Source organism: Hoplias malabaricus, chromosome 1 (assembly GCF_029633855.1).
Source record: "Hoplias malabaricus isolate fHopMal1 chromosome 1, fHopMal1.hap1, whole genome shotgun sequence".
NCBI lineage: Eukaryota > Metazoa > Chordata > Actinopteri > Characiformes > Erythrinidae > Hoplias > Hoplias malabaricus.
Window position 1 is genome coordinate 50,310,135 of NC_089800.1, and position 16,242 is coordinate 50,326,376.

A 16,242-nucleotide genomic window follows, 5' to 3' on the forward strand; every position below is an offset into this window, starting at 1 on the left:
TATTGGGACTTCCCTCATAGTATGCTCTAAATTAAACTTGTAACATCACTTTCTGTATTATTTCTTTCCATTCAGGGAATTTACACAGCATATGTTTTTACTTTTTCTTAGTATTTATTTACTTTTTTTTCCAATATTAAGCTAAAGATCAACATCTGCTTTTATCACCTAAACAGCATTGAAGAGTTCTTACTAATGCATTTGCTACTCTGCCTTAATTCTGGCAGAGAATTGCTAAATTCTGCATCCAGTTTTTGAGTGCCCCTGAACACATTTCTCCCTGGACTTCTATATTTTGTGTAATTTGTACCCTTGGTGTTGCTGTGGTTTTTGTTTGTCGTTTGGTGTCTATGGACATTTGCAAGTGAATATTGATTCTGGAGTGTTTTGTTTAACTGTGGAAATGCTGTTTTCTGACTTGTACGGTGAGTTTTAGGGCCACTGCATTGAAAAATATATAAGATTCAGATAATAAAACACAAGCCTCCTTATTCTAAAATTTAAAATTTAAAACCTATGTTTTGCCAAAATGTAGGAAGAGCGCGTTATCCTGTGTCAAACGTTAAATGACTTCACTTCTGTGGAAGTTGATGACCTTTTGGAAATTCTTAACAATCTTGAATGCAGGAGGAGTGTCACTGCTGTTAATTTACCAGGAATTCTTGATGAGATATCTCACAAGGAGCTTGTGCAAAACATAATATTTGTCACTGATTACTGGAAGGAGGCAATATTGCTACAGGTGACTCTTAGTCATGACGATCTGACCAAAATGTATCATGACCTGAAACCAATGGCAAAAAAAAAAAAAGTGTCAGGAATGTTAAAGTTTACAAAAATATGACATCAAAACAAGAAGAGGTTGCCATGCACTTGAAAAGTTACATCAGAGAACTTGATGAAGAAAAGCTTGGAAGATTTTTGCGGTTCTGCACAGGTTCTAGTTGGGTTAGATGTCACTGGGGTGGAGTTCATTGTTCAGACCAGTTTCACAAGGAGGTCTATTGGGCGTACATGTGGGATGCTCATACAGCTCTCTGAAAACTATGATCATTTTCCTGACCTCCGCACTTATTTAAGAGTTTAATGACGTTCTGGAGAGTAACATCTGGGTGAGGGACATTGTGTAAATATATTATTTATTAATATATATTATGTCAAAATTTCAAAGCTTTGAAAGGAAGACTTGATTCTATCCCTACAGCACATTTTTCATGGACATATAAACATAAATGTATTTGCTTTAAAAATGAAAACTTAAATCATTTTTCCCAAGGCACATTTGTTCTTCTCTTTAGTCGTGTTCTTCACAGGAATTTATATGACATTTATGTCTTTGCATAGTCAAATTACTATTATTTAAAATTAAAACACTCCAGTATTTTTACATATAAAACCCTGTTTTCCTAAGGGGGTATGTTTTGTCTTGATGCAGTTTTAAGCTACAAAACTCAATTAGAGAAATTGAGAAAGGATCTGAAGATGGATTTTTTTCCAGACTATTTGCATTCCTTGTATGGGAGAAGCTTTGTTGTTTTATTTTATTTTTTTTAAAAACCCTGACTTGTTAAATATAGTGCGTATTATATAATGATATTTGTGGTGGAGTAGAGAGAGAGAGAGAGAGAGAGAGAGAGAGAGAGAGGTGCAGGAGAAGCACGAGATCCTGACTGAGCATTTGGTTAATAAAAAAGTTAAGAGCTACCATTGTAATTCGAATCTTCTTATCCTTCACGCCCAAGAGACGATATATGTACGCTATATTCGAGTGAGCAAGTGAGGGTTGCAAACATGTTGAAGAAAATGATGAATTTATATTAATTTCCAAAAGTATAATGCAGACTTTTTTTTTTTTATTTAAAGAAAAAAAAGCCACGAATCATAATTTGCGGTCGACGTGCCTCCCAGTGGGCGTGTCTCATTGGGTGAGTGGGTGTGCGTTTCGGAGCATGTTCCGAGAAACTGAAAGTAACTAGAACTAGGTCAGATCTTCATATACTGGTACTTACATATTTTCTCTTTTCAAATTCCACTCTTACTTTTTTATGCTCTGCGTCAAATGGTACACTACACCAGGAATCCTCTCTCTACAGAGGAGCTGTAAGTGCTGTCTTCTCTTCCTGTTTGCTGTAGTTTTGATTTCGCATGATCTGTAGTTAATGTGTAGCCACAGCTCTGTGCCACAGAGTGAAGGCATGAGCTATAGATCGAATAACACGCTAACAGTAAATAAAGTGTTTTTTTATGAATTATACATACAATAAATGTTAAATGTGACTAACAGGAAACAACACCAAAAACGTTATTGGAGAGAAAACACAATATTAGAGACACATATGTAAACAGCTTTCATTGGGTGACTTAACAGTCGTTTCACGGCATATGGGTCATACCCAGTAAACATTTAGCCGTTGATTCAACGTTGAAATAACGTAATGACTGCCGTCTAATCAACGTTCTCTTAAGGTTGAAAATGAAAATTGAAAAGACGTCCAAACACAGACATTGAAAAGACGACTACTAGACGTATTTTGGACGTCCATTGACGTTATTAATTGGTCGCGAAATAAATTACTTATATAAAACGCATTTTGGACGTCCACTGACGTTATCGATTGGTCACCACTTAACTAACTTATTAAGATGGATTTTGGACGTCCAATGACGTTTAAAATATGTCCTTGACGGACAGACTACCTTTAGACCTATTTTGAACTGGGTATCCAGATCACTACTCCAGATGTGTCTGGAGATGTGTCCAGATAATATGATGGCCTTTCGCTACCGTTATCGCCGTTGCCTGATTTGGATTGCGCATGTGCAGAACACCATACTTGTGTACACTTTCTTTCACTTTCACTTTCTTCTTCGAGTATAATTGTGAAGAGTGTGGACAAATCCGTCCTGCGTGTTCGTTGATGCAAATAATTGGAACAGAAGAGGTTAACACAGAGTTTGAGTGAACAATCAAAACAGTTTTTATTATACGGAATTCCGGGGAGAACAGTACATTCAATACATTTAGCCTTTTACCTCCTGTTCTCCGAAGACCTTCGCTTTCTGACTCCTCTTCTTATACTATGTTCTGTCTGACTCTTAAGCAAGGTGTCTGTTTGTGATTGGACCTCAATTTGTGCGCATCAGCGTTGCTAGGCGGTTGCTATGTGTGTACAACCGTTTTTCTGTCTGGATATGTAAGTGTTATTGAACATTCTGTTTTGCTTTAGCTGATCCACCTGATTAGCAGTGCGCTAATGTGTGTTGCTGCTTTTTTTACACTTACTCATATTGCCTAAGCTTTGCAAGATTGCTCAAGATTAACTATCTGCATATACAGATCATATTGATTGCTATGAAGCCCTGACCTTCCTGTTTTGACTACTGTCCTGCATGTAATCATGTTGCCTAAACCTTGCAGGGTTACTTTAATGTCAACTAAAACCATACAATTACTTTTATTAATAATATTTACCACAATTCCCCCTTTTGACCTGTCCAACTGATTTAGATAAATGGTAAGCAATTAATATGTTAGATTGGTCTGCCTAGGTCACCCCCGGGTTGGCGAGTGACTTAGGTAGAGCGTGATGGCAGATGGTGGTGGTAGCGGGCAATTACACTGCTCCTGTTGGGAGTGGACACCTCTGTCATACCACTCACCCTTTGGACTAAGAGATTACAATGAGCCCTATATGTGTATATGTTAAAGTGTGTTCTTCATCCGTTGGTAGGGATCTGCGCTGGGGGCAAGGATAGACTTTTCATTGTCTTGCCCCTGCCTCAGGGGGTTATTCTGCCCCTATGTTGGTTGAGGCTGCTTGATCAGCCTCTTTTGAGGTGTTGTTTTCCTTCAGTAAATGTTTGATGTTAGGTGTCGGTGCGGCTCTGTGTAAGGTGGTACCACTGTAAGCCTTTACCCTTCAGCCGGACTGCCAACTGGTTCTCTCCGTCACCTGATAGGGTCCTGTCCAGCGAGGTTCGCACCACTTCCGCTTGATGACCTTCAGGAGGACCCAGGGTGAGACTGTCACTTCTGGATCCTTCTCCTCCGGTTCTTCTCCTTCTCTCCTTTCCTGCACCTGTATAGAGAAATCTTTACAAACAGCTTTTAGTTCTTCATGTAGCTGCCGGTACTCTGCTTGAGGTGGTTTCTGAGGGGACGCAAGCGTATTGTTGGGGCCCAGAAATGGCATGCCTCTCACTAATTCAAAAGGAGTAAATCCTGTAGTCCTATTTACTGAACTACGGATACTAATTAAAGCAATTGGAAGGGCATCAAGCCAATTCATGCCCGTGGCCAGTTTGATTTTTGCTAATTTGGTTTTCAAAGTTTGATTCATCCTCTCCACCTGACCTTGTGAAGCCAGATGGTACACACATCCATAGCTATATTCTACCCACTGCAGTGTCTTACTAGTAAAATGAGTTCCATTATCGGAGTGAATCTTTTTTGGGAACCCGTGTTGAGGGATCCAGTGGTTGATCAACTATTTGCAGACTGATTTGGCATCCTCCCTAAAAGTGGGGATTGCCTCGACCCATCCTGAATACCTATCCACTACCACTAGAAGGTACTTATACTTACATACAGGATCAATCATATCTGTATAGTCAATTTGAATTTCATCCCTGTGAGTTAGTGGCCGTGGAAACCGTCCCTCTGTTAGCTTAAATGCTTTTCCTATATTGTGTACCAGGCAAACATTGCAATTGGCTAAGAAGTCTGATACTAGTGCCCGCATAAAAGGATGCCACCATTGTTTAAGGTTTTCCATAATCTGTCTCCTTCCTACATGTGCTACCGTGTGTGCTTCCTCCAACACCTTCCTGGCCAGTGACATAGGTAACACACATTGACCTCCCTTCATCCATTCATATCCGCATTTCTCTGCTCCTGCCTTTATCCACACATTCTTTTCCTCTGGGCTTACACAATCTTGTATCTGTCTAAGGTGTATACCTTTGGGAATGGGGTAACATGGTTCACCAGGGTCCAACACCATCATTGTGTTAGGCTCTGTATACCCTGCAGCTTTTTTCGCTGCCTTGTTTGCTGCTTCATTTCCTCTACTTACCAATGTGTCCCCCTTTTGGTGACCTCTGCACTTTACAATGGCAACTCGCTTTGGTTTGTGTATGGCCGCTTTTAGCTGTCTCAGTTCCTCTAAGTGTCTTACAGGCTTACCTCCACTCATGAGTAATCCTGTCTGTCTCCATTGTGGCAGTTGTATGTTCATGAGTTAATGTGACCGTGTCAGAACAGCAGCCCTTAATATGATACGTTCTATTGAACGGTGAATATATTACATTCGGTAGCTGAATTTGAACCCAATCGGTCGATGCTACGGCTCGCTTGGTCATCGGACTCAACTGTTTAGCAGTATGTTTTGGGTGTAGACCTAGAAAAATATTAGGGACTGAAGTCTCCGACATCTTAAACCATTTATACTGATCTGGTGATAGGATAACCAGTGATGCCACCCCTTCCGGCCCAACATAAAGTCCATTGGATCCAATAGTCCAATCAGTATTCATTAGTTCAGATTCAAATAAGTCAAAGTATGCTAAATCCCTGCCCATATCATAGAACAGGGTGACGTGGGGCGTGTCCGGCGGCGGAGCATACGGTTCCATCGCCATTATCCAAGGTTTCCAGAGATTGAAGAATGTTAGCAGTTGACTGCTGGATTCTTGTAGCAATCCCCAGTAAATGTCCACTGATTCTGGACTGGATGCTTTCATCAGATACATTCCTTGGCCATGACAACCAGTGCAGCATTGCTCAGTCCCATCAGGCCATGTGATTGACAGTCCCTCTGGGGAGCACATTATGCAGGCCCCCATTTTTACTAGCAAGTCTCTGCCACATAAGTTGAGCGGTGCTTGTGGTGCAATCAAAAATGAGTGTAAAACAGTCTACTTACCATTGTTCACACGTAAAGGTTTGGTTCTTGGCAGTGACATGGTTGAATCCGAGAAACCCCTGACCATCACTGAAACGTCACTCATCATACTGGGTGATAAGCTGCTGGTTAACACAGAGTGAGTGGCCCCTGTGTCGATCAAAAATTGAATTTTCAGGGTTCCCACGGTCAGTGACAGCATGGGTTCTGCCAGGGCCATGCTGTCTTGGTGGTTCTCTGGGCCTCGTCATTGTCCCCCCCAGGGCTCCAGGCTGTACTGGCCTGCTGGAGCCACCCCCGGGTTGGGAGCCTGATAGTAGGCTTGTGGCTGGTATGACAGTGGAGGTTGATGTTGAGGCTGAGGATGTGGTTGATTCAGCATGTGGCAGTCCCTGGCCCAGTGATCTAATGCTCCACACTGAAAGCATCCTTGTGGCCTGGGAGGTCCGCCACGTCCGCATCCCCATCCCCACCCTCGACCCCTGGCTCAGAGCGGTTGGGGTGCATACAGCGTAGGGCCATATTTATATTGAGGTATGGGCCATTGTTGGGGTGGCATATATGGCATTGGTGTCTGAGCTGGGACCGCAGCCAACAGACCAGCGGGAGTCGGAGGTGCTGGTGGCCATGGATGGGGTGGTTGGGGCAGATGTGGAGGTGGTTGGGTCATAGGCATGATGGTGTCAGGTTTGGTTAGTGGGTTCTTAACCTCCTTCTTTTGTCTGTTTTCGTTCTTATGAATTTCATTAAGCTGAGCTTTTAACAGCTCCATTACCATTTTATCCTGATACTTATCATAGGCATCATATTACCAACTGGTGTGGGAGACATAGGTGGGGGCAATGTATTCAATTACATTATAGGGAGTATAATGTAGTTCCTCCTTTGTGTGTGTAGGAGCATGTTTCCTGTCTGTGATGTGTATGGGCGTGGTCCCTGTCTCCGGTCCATGCTGGGTGTTCTGCACTTCCTGATTTTGCTCACTTGCCTCTTCAGGCTTTTTCCTGGTCCCAGATGCAGGCCCCAGTCCCAGACTTGGGGTTTAGGGAAGGCCACTCCCAAGGAGACCCAGTCTCCTAGTCTTTAATCTGAGTGCTCGTCAGCGGCTCAGAGCGGTCCACCACCTCCCAGCCAAAACACAAAAACATAATATTAATACACACAGATTCACTCGAAACTCATCAGGCTTTCTTCTTAATCTGTTTTATATTGTTCACACCTACTTCCCGCACCTACTTAACTATATTCAATTTGCAGATTTTATTTAAATAGGCTTCTGCTGACCTTTTAAGGAGGTGCCTGAATGAATGCTGAAGTATTTCAGTCCCTCTGATACCTCCTCAGCTCCTTTGCATCACGTCGGGGTCACCAAATAGTGGACAAATCTGTCCTGCGTGTTCGTTGATGCAAATAATTGGAACAGAAGAGGTTAACACAGAGTTTGAGTGAACAATCAAAACAGTTTTTATTATACGGATTTCCGGGGAGAACAGTACATTCAATACATTTAGCCTTTTACCTCCTGTTCTCCGAAGACCTTCGCTTTCTGACTCCTCTTCTTATACTATGTTCTGTCTGACTCTTAAGCAAGGTGACTGTTTGTGATTGGACCTCAATTTGTGCGCATCAGCGTTGCTAGGCGGTCGCTATGTGTGTACAACTGTTTTTCTGTCTGGATATGTAAGTGTTATTGAACATTCTGTTTTGCTTTAGCTGATCCACCTGATTAGCAGTGCGCTAATGTGTGTTGCTGCTTTTTTTACACTTACTCATATTGCCTAAGCTTTGCAAGATTGCTCAAGATTAACTATCTGCATATACAGATCATATTGATTGCTATGAAGCCCTGACCTTCCTGTTTTGACTACTGTCCTGCATGTACTCATGTTGCCTAAACCTTGCAGGGTTACTTTAATGTCAACTAAAACCATACAATTACTTTTATTAATAATATTTACCACAAGAGACACTGTCCTCTTTGAACGTCATAGATATTCGTTGTGTTTTCTTTAAACAGAAGACCTCAACAAGGATATCGTCAGTTGTGAATAAACACATTTTGCAGGACTTTCAGTTGTTTAAAACTGTAAAGAACAGTGAGAAAAGGCTCATGTTTAAACGGACATAAAGTCACTCACTCTTGAAGATAAAGCTCTTTGCTTTGGTAAACAGGCTCTTTGCTGCCATAAGCTATATGTGTGAAGGTCAGCGCATGCGCCGTCCAAATCGGGTAAGTCGCGCAAATCGGTTAGCGACATGGCGTACTAACAAGTAAACAAGTAAAAAAAATAATAATAAATAAAAATCCTCATACTAAATTAGTAGGGATAAATATGTCATAAAGTAAGTGTAGCATATAACCACATAAAACATCATTTTAAATAGTTTGCACACAGTTTTACCTTGCGAAATGTTAAAGAATAGATCTTTATTTGTATGCCCTGGTAAACAAAACATATACTGAACAGGAAGTCTATATTTTTTTGTGTACTTTCTAAACTAATCTGCAGTATTACTAGATTTTTGCGTGTTTGCATAAATAATGTTCATATATGAAATATTATTGTATTACAAGATATATTTTCAATTCTAGCAAAGCATAAATCAAAAAAAAAAAAAAAAAAAACACCAAGAAGGGGAACCTGAATGAAACTTTAATCTAAGAAAGGAATGGTGATATATGTAAATGATTACCTTATTACCCTGTTGGGCCTTCTCCAACCTGGATACAGCATGTAATTAAGTCGGGCATGCAATACATGTGGCCGCAGGACGTCCTGCACAGATCACTGAGCTGTTGATATCATAGATGTCATAGAGGCATGTCTTGTAGTCAACAATCTTTCACCCAGAGGTACATGACACAAAAGTAGCCTCTGAGACCTTTTTAAAGGGTACAGGGTGAAAGCAACTTTACTTACTCTTGTAGCAAGACCTTGTTTCTAATCAGACTACAGCCTGAGACATAACTGCAGCTGAGTTTTGAAGCAATCTGGGTGCTTATGATATTGTCAATAAGTGTACTTGTGGTTATATGTGAGTACTAATATTTTTAACAGAATAAGATCAAAGTTTAAGCCTAAAAATGAACAAATTGTTAATATAAGGTGTTAACCTGTTTAAAAAAAGAAATAATAATAATAAAAACAAAACATACAAATTTAAATGGTACAGTGAGTGACGTGCAATAATATTTTTTTCGGTAACATTTCACAAATTGTTAAAACTGGAACTTCCTCTTTCTGTTTTGAAGGTATGGTAGAATAAGTTAGAAGATAAGAGCCATATAAGGAATTTTGAATACGGTGAAACATTATAATATTTAATGATATATTAAATGCATGCAGGAATATTAAATAATAATAAAAGTTCATTACCTGTAGCTCATAACCATTTTTAAATACATTTTCAGTCTTCAATTTTGTAACGTTTTCTTCCTATAATTAAATATATAGATCCTTATTATTAACATATAAAAGATTCCCTTTTTAAAATATTTTTATCTGCTCATTTTTGCAGTGCTGCTCCACCTGAAGTGCCACTACTTTGAAAGACCAAAGACCAGCCAGATACCAGAATCACAATGGAACGGCAGATGTATTACTGCGCTCTTTTGAAAGGGCTTAAGGAGCTTGATTTTCAAGGCACAGCAGTGCCAAGTCCCCTTGTATTAACTGGTGACCACGCCTTCCCACTCTCTATGAATCCAAAGGGTCAGGTTCTAATGGCTGCATCCCGCTATGGCCAGGGACGCATAGTGGTGCTGGGACATGAGGCATATTTAACACAATTCCCAGCCCTGGTAGAGAATGCTTTGGCTTGGCTCATGCCTTCACGTAGTGAAAGCACCACAGTAGGCATTCAGAAGAATCTTAAATCACTAGCCAATAACCTGCGCAGTTCCTCTTTGAAAATCAAGGTGGATGACTTCCAGAAAGGTTTTGCAGTTTACGTCTCAGATGCTTACAGCATAGATGTGGTCTCTAAAGACTTAGTGGCCTTTCTCAAAGCTGGAGGAGGCTTGCTGATCGCTGGACAGTCCTGGCACTGGGCTGCAACACACCCAGATGAGAATGCATTACTGAGCTTCCCTGGGAATAAGGTGTGCAGTGTGGCAGGAATCTACATCTCTGAACACTATGGTAAAACTGGCAAGTTCCTTGTTCCCAAGCAGATTCCCTGTAGCTGGCTAGCACTGTCGTAAGTAATGTATTTCTATTCTTGGCTTTATCTGGAGCTTATTTTAACATTCTGCAAGGAGATTGTCATAGACACACTTGTTTTGATATTTAACACTTACTGTGCATATATTCACATTAGATTAAATTATATTATTTAACACACATACAAACATGAACCCTCATTGTAACTCAGTTTCCTATTTCTTTATTCTCAGGATAGGCAAGGACTTCAAAAGTGACCTAAAGTTCCTTCTAAAAGATGTTCCTGAGTTTGACATTCGGGGTTCAGCCATACCATCTGAAGTGATGGCACATGGACCTTTAGCATTTCCTATTGGGCTCACCTCTGGTGGAAGAGCATTCATTGCCGGGGCCTACTTTGGACAGGGAAGAATCATTGTGATCACTCATGAAGGCTACATAGGTCGTGAATCGCTGTCCACTTTCATGATCAATGCAATCCGTTGGCTCGATGAAGGGCGCAAGGGAATTATTGGCATCTCTCCCAACCTTAGAGAAGCCCATAGTGTTCTGAGCAGGTCAGGGTTGAATTGTCAGGTCACAGGTTTAAGGAAAGACCTAAGTGTGTTTGTCTGCAATTCCTACAGTGATGCACAAAGTCAGGAGATCCAGGAATTTGTTGCTGAAGGTGGTGGTCTATTGATCGGAGGTCATGCTTGGTACTGGGCTCAGAGCAATCCTAACCGCAATGTGATGACAGATTGCCCAGGAAATCGTATCCTGAATAAGATGGGTCTGTGTATTTTGGGTAACACCTTGTGTTCTGGTGTGTACAAGGCTCAACAGGAGGTGGAACAGGGGACCACCTCACAGGCATACCACTTCAGAGACTTGCTTCAGCATTTTGCTCGACATGTGACTCAAGGACAGAAGCTGACAAAGCATGACTATGAGTGTATGGATAAGCTCAGAAATGACTGTGAAAATTATCTCAGAATGCAGGCTCATGACTGTGCCTTCTACACCTCAGTGGTGACACTCATCACAGACATGGTGAAAGAAGCAGGAGTTCCTCAGGTTTGTCACAGCTGCCCTATTGACAGTGCCAAAGACAAACTTCTGCTTCATGTGGGGGCTGAGGTTTACAAGGTTTGCCAGGACCCCGATGCACTTCTGCCATACATCATCAAAGATATACCCAACCTCCAATCAGTGTCCAACACCAGAGTTCGCATCAGTGCAAACACATCTGGTAGATATTCATTTTTCATACTTTTTCTAAATGGAAAAAAAACATCTAAGAAGTTTTACATCATTTATGGTATATTTACTAGCAATGTATCAGGCATGAATTTAGACAGTTCCCTGTCCTATGTTTCACAGCCAAACGGTTAATGGCTGTTTCTTTGGGTGATTTTCAAAGTTTGAAATTCTCAATCTGTGGCTAAATTAAATACACAAGCACATTTCCATTTACAGTCTACTAGCCAAGATTGTAAGAAGCAGTATAAGAAATACTGCTCTTTATAGATCTGAACAAGAAGGAGAATCAGCTAAAGCGCCACATTGATTATTGCTGATGAACATGTCTTTACATGATCGACACTTTGGTCATGTAATTTTTCATCTTTGTACATGATTTAGAAATGTTATGTACTGTTCACTCTTTGCAAAAATGTCATTAAAAATGGCATAAGGAGAAGTTGTTACATTATCTTCCATTAAAATGTTTTATTTCATTTTATTTTTCAGTGAAGTCATGTTTATGGAGATATAAGTATATACTGTAAGAAAGGTAACATTATGACCAACTATTGTAGGGGTTAGTAACATTGCGTGTGAGTGCACTTACATATTTAATTTTATTTATGTTGTAAAGCTTCAAAATCTGAATAAAAATGGCCACTTACAGACCTTGTGTTGGGAACAAAATCTTGATAACTGTACATGCCTAACATTTACAACAAAAAAAACCCTGAAATATGTTCCTTATTTTTGCAGATCGTGAAGAATGGATTAGCACGGGTCTGTACCTTTCACCTGGAATGAGAACATATGTTACAGTACCTGCAGAGATCATGGGCAAAGGCTGGATGGTAAAACCCTACATAGACATTACATATGTATCAACTACATATTGTTTACAAAGTAAGATACAAATCTGATTATATGTCCATAGCTGCAGATTGGCTGTCAGACAGATCACTTAGGACGTGCTGATGTCCTGAAGCGGGCTCCTGTGGTGCATAAACGCTTTGCTTTGGATAAAGAGAAGACACAGGTTTGGAATCTTTGGGGAGGACTCATATACTTCGTAGCTCCACGCAACAGCAAAGTGGATGGGGTGGAGATTGTAATTCAGACTGCTGTAAGAGCACCATACTACAAGTCTGGTAAATCCACTTAATATGTACTTTATGAATATCAGCACATAGTATGATTAAGTTGGAGATGTAGTCTAACCATCTCTTCCAATGTTTGTATTATTAATGCATATGTTTTCTTTTAATAGATATATATATTAATGGGTGTATTTTATTTTAAAGGCACACATTTTTAAAACATGAATATATAAATGTGCATGGGATTGCTCAATGTGCCAAGCTTCTTAAATGAAATGCACTATCTCTATGATTGCTTTCTTACAAATTGGAATCATCTCCAGATTGACCCCAGCATGATCAGACACACACATTGTAATGATATTGCAGTTGAGATTAGCACACAATAATTAAGTGGAGCTATGGTTACAAAAGTTACAGCATATCTGACATAACGCTTCTTTGATATTTTCTCTTAATTCAAACATTTTAAATATTAGCTCCATCAGTAACTTATTTAAAAACAATTAAATTACTGAATATTTTATCACTGCAATATGTTACAGTGCTAGCGTATATATTTTAGGTGGAAATACGGTAGACACAGGGTGTTAGATCTGGATGACTGAATGTGATAAGAACTCATTACCCCTTTTTGACCTTTAGGAGTGACCAGTGTACAAAGCTGGGTGAATGAAATCCGTAAGGCACCTGCACCGTGGGCAGAGCTGGAGTTTGAGAATCTCATCATCAGCTTACACTCTGAGACGATACGGAAACTGGATCGTCCAGACAAAGTGGCAGCTCTGTGGGATTCCATCATGAGGAGCATAGCTGACTTGGCTGCTAAACCTGCCAAGTTTCCACGCAAGGAACGCTTTGTGGCAGACGTTCAGATCTCTTGTGGTTTGTACTTTATGGTATTTACGTAGTGGCAGGGCAATATGACAACACAGGACTGCATGTATAATGGATGGACAGATTCTGACCAATTATAGAGATTACACATATTATGATAGATGTTTGTCTCATCAGACATGTTTACAAATTATTATCAAAATTTCAATTAAAAGACAGTTATTGACAGGCTACTGTATTTTTTTTATTATATTTTTCTTACAGGCTTCATGCATTCAGGCTACCCCATCATGATGCACTCTACCTCTGGTCCAGACTTACTAAATACAGAGTCAGTACATAAGTCAGATTTTTGGGGTCCCATCCATGAATTAGGCCACAACCAGCAGCGCTCAGTCTGGGAGTTCCCCCCACACACCACTGAGTGCACCTGTAACCTATGGTCCGTCTATGTACATGAGGAAGTGCTGAAAATAAACAGAGCTAAAGCTCATGGGAGCATGACCGCAAAAGAACGGAAGAGCAGACTTCAGGATTACATCAAGGGAGGCAGGCAGCTGGAACAATGGAGTGTGTGGACAGCGCTAGAGACTTATATGCAGGTACGTGAATACACACTTTCTGATTGCTAGTTCATATCACTGATTTGAAGTTCAGAATGTAGATATGTATATGGAGGGATGGAGCTAAGTGTGCTTAAGCTTTTCACGTTCAGCTAAATCCAGTGTAAGGAGGAACAACAGCAGGGCAGGGTGCCTCCAGCACCAGGGTTGAAAACACTGATTTATCATATAATATACATTATATCTGCAACCAGTCATGAACCACACATCTCAGTTTTTATATGTAATGGTCATCAAGATAAATCACAGGTAAATGTAAAATTCGTTGTTGCCTTACCACTAAAAGTTTACCTCACGACATCTGTAAAACCATGGCTTCTATCTTATTGTGACCTTGTTTTCCTTCAAGTTGCAAGAGAAGTTTGGCTGGGATGCGTTCAAGAAAGTATTTGCTGCTTACCACAACATAAATAAAGTACCAGGGGATAACGACGGCAAGATGAACCTTTACGCGGAAACATTCTCCAAAGTGGTGAACAGGAACCTGGCACCGTTTTTCAAAGCCTGGGGTTGGCCCATTCAGCCCAGCACTGAAGAGAAGTTGCACAGTCTGCCTGAGTGGCGTGATCATCCAATGGCCCAGTATGACCATTAGTGTATAAGCACTGAGGAAAGCACTTCTGGAAGTTGTTGTTCTTTTTTATTATTATTATTCGGTTGATTTTTAGAGAAGTTGTGGAATATGCACAAAAATCTTTCAAGTGGATGGGACATATATTTACATTTATCTATACTGACATTACATGTTATTCTGCCAGATTAACTTCATCAAATGGTGTTATAATCAGAGCAGATAAAACTTTAAACTGTAATCTATAATCATTTTGTGTAGAAGGTCCTCATATGTTGTATGTTCCTTTATACTGTTCTTTTAATAATGTACTAATAGTACACTGACCAACAAAGTAACAGCTATGGTATATGATATAATGCACAATAATACCACAACATAAATAATGTACCAGGGGATAACGACGGCAAGATGAACCTTTACGCGGAAACATTCTCCAAAGTGGTGAACAGGAACCTGGCACCGTTTTTCAAAGCCTGGGGTTGGCCCATTCAGCCCAGCACTGAAGAGAAGCTGCACAGTCTGCCTGAGTGGCGTGATCATCCAATGGCCCAGTATGACCATTAGTGTATAAGCACTGAGGAAAGCACTTCTGGAAGTTACCTGTGCTTTTTTTTATATATATATAGATTAGTCTATGCACAAAACCCTCCTTTACACTTTATTTACACCTTTATCTACGTATTTTGAAATTAAAATCTATTTTATCAGATTATATCAAAAGATTTTATGATCAGAACACATAAAACTCTACACTATAATCTGTAATCTTATTTATTATAAACACTGATTTATTTAACTAATTATTACATAATAACACAATACTATAACAGCAATGGAATACAATAAAATGCACTTGATCATGAGGAAAATATCTGGACTTTATCTACAATTACAAACATTGTAAAATATTGATTGCAAATAAAAAGTGTATTTCAAATCTGCTGGAGTTTTTAAACATGGTGCCCATTCACTGTCCACTCTGTGACACACCTAACTTGCTGGTCCACTTTGATGCAAAGGTCAGAGACAGTAGCTTGTCTGTTGCTTCACAGTTTATGCTGATCGTCCTCTAGTCCTTCATCATTTGATACATGCTGTTGTCTGGATATTTTTGTTAGTATTTTGGACTATTCTCATTTCAGCAGTGACTCTGAATTATTTAAAAACTCCAGCAGCACTGCTGTGCCTGATCCACTCGTAACAGCAAAACACACATTAACACATCATCACTAGTAGGTTTAGCAGGAGCAGTGTAACTGCAGGGCTGAGAATGAGCCCCTACACATATTATACCTGCTCTGTGGTGGTCCTGACCATTGAAAAACATTGTGAAAGGGGTATAACAAAATATGCAGAGCAAAAGATGGATTATATTGTGTAATCACATATATGCTAATATCCCTATGTCAGATGACTCTCAGTGTTCTCTCTGCGTCTGGGTTTCCTTTGGGTGCTCTGGTTTCCTCCCACAATTCAAAAACACATGTTGGTAAGTGAATTGGCTGTGCAACTTTTTCTATAGGTGTGTGTAACAGAGTGAGTATGGAGCACATTAAGATTGGAGGACACACTCACCTGTGGAAATTGTCACACAGTTAACATACCTTCCAACACATTCACATGGAGGTTCACCACACTGAGAGCTGTCCCAAACTGATTAGTGTGGAGCAGGAGTGGGCTCTAAGCCCCTTCAACAGGGAGTGAGCATCAGAGCAATCTCAGCAGAATCACAGCACAGAAAAGAAATTACAAATATAGGTTCTGCTATAATTTTTAGTAGATGTTTGTTCATATAGTTTTGAGACAATTATTAGACACAAT

At 40.1% G+C, this 16,242-nt stretch overlaps 1 protein-coding gene across 3 annotated transcripts; it reads left to right on the forward strand.

Moving 5' to 3' along the window:
• Positions 1 to 2,057: 2,057 nt before the first annotated feature.
• On the forward strand, positions 2,058 to 15,313 carry LOC136692545 (TRPM8 channel-associated factor homolog). 3 transcript variants are annotated; one of them, XM_066666072.1, is made up of 8 exons: positions 2,058 to 2,100; positions 9,423 to 10,103; positions 10,300 to 11,297; positions 12,047 to 12,141; positions 12,225 to 12,438; positions 13,033 to 13,272; positions 13,489 to 13,826; positions 14,197 to 15,313. In XM_066666072.1, the coding sequence occupies exons 2-8, from the start codon at positions 9,487 to 9,489 to the stop codon at positions 14,440 to 14,442; spliced, it is 2,748 nt and encodes a 915-aa protein (XP_066522169.1). In that variant the 5' UTR covers positions 2,058 to 2,100; positions 9,423 to 9,486; the 3' UTR covers positions 14,443 to 15,313. The 3 variants fall into 3 exon arrangements, with proteins under 3 accessions (XP_066522169.1, XP_066522152.1, XP_066522161.1); XM_066666055.1 differs by lacking the exon at positions 2,058 to 2,100 and adding an exon at positions 2,880 to 3,194; XM_066666064.1 differs by lacking the exon at positions 2,058 to 2,100 and adding an exon at positions 8,016 to 8,133.
• The last annotated feature ends 929 nt before the right edge of the window (positions 15,314 to 16,242 follow it).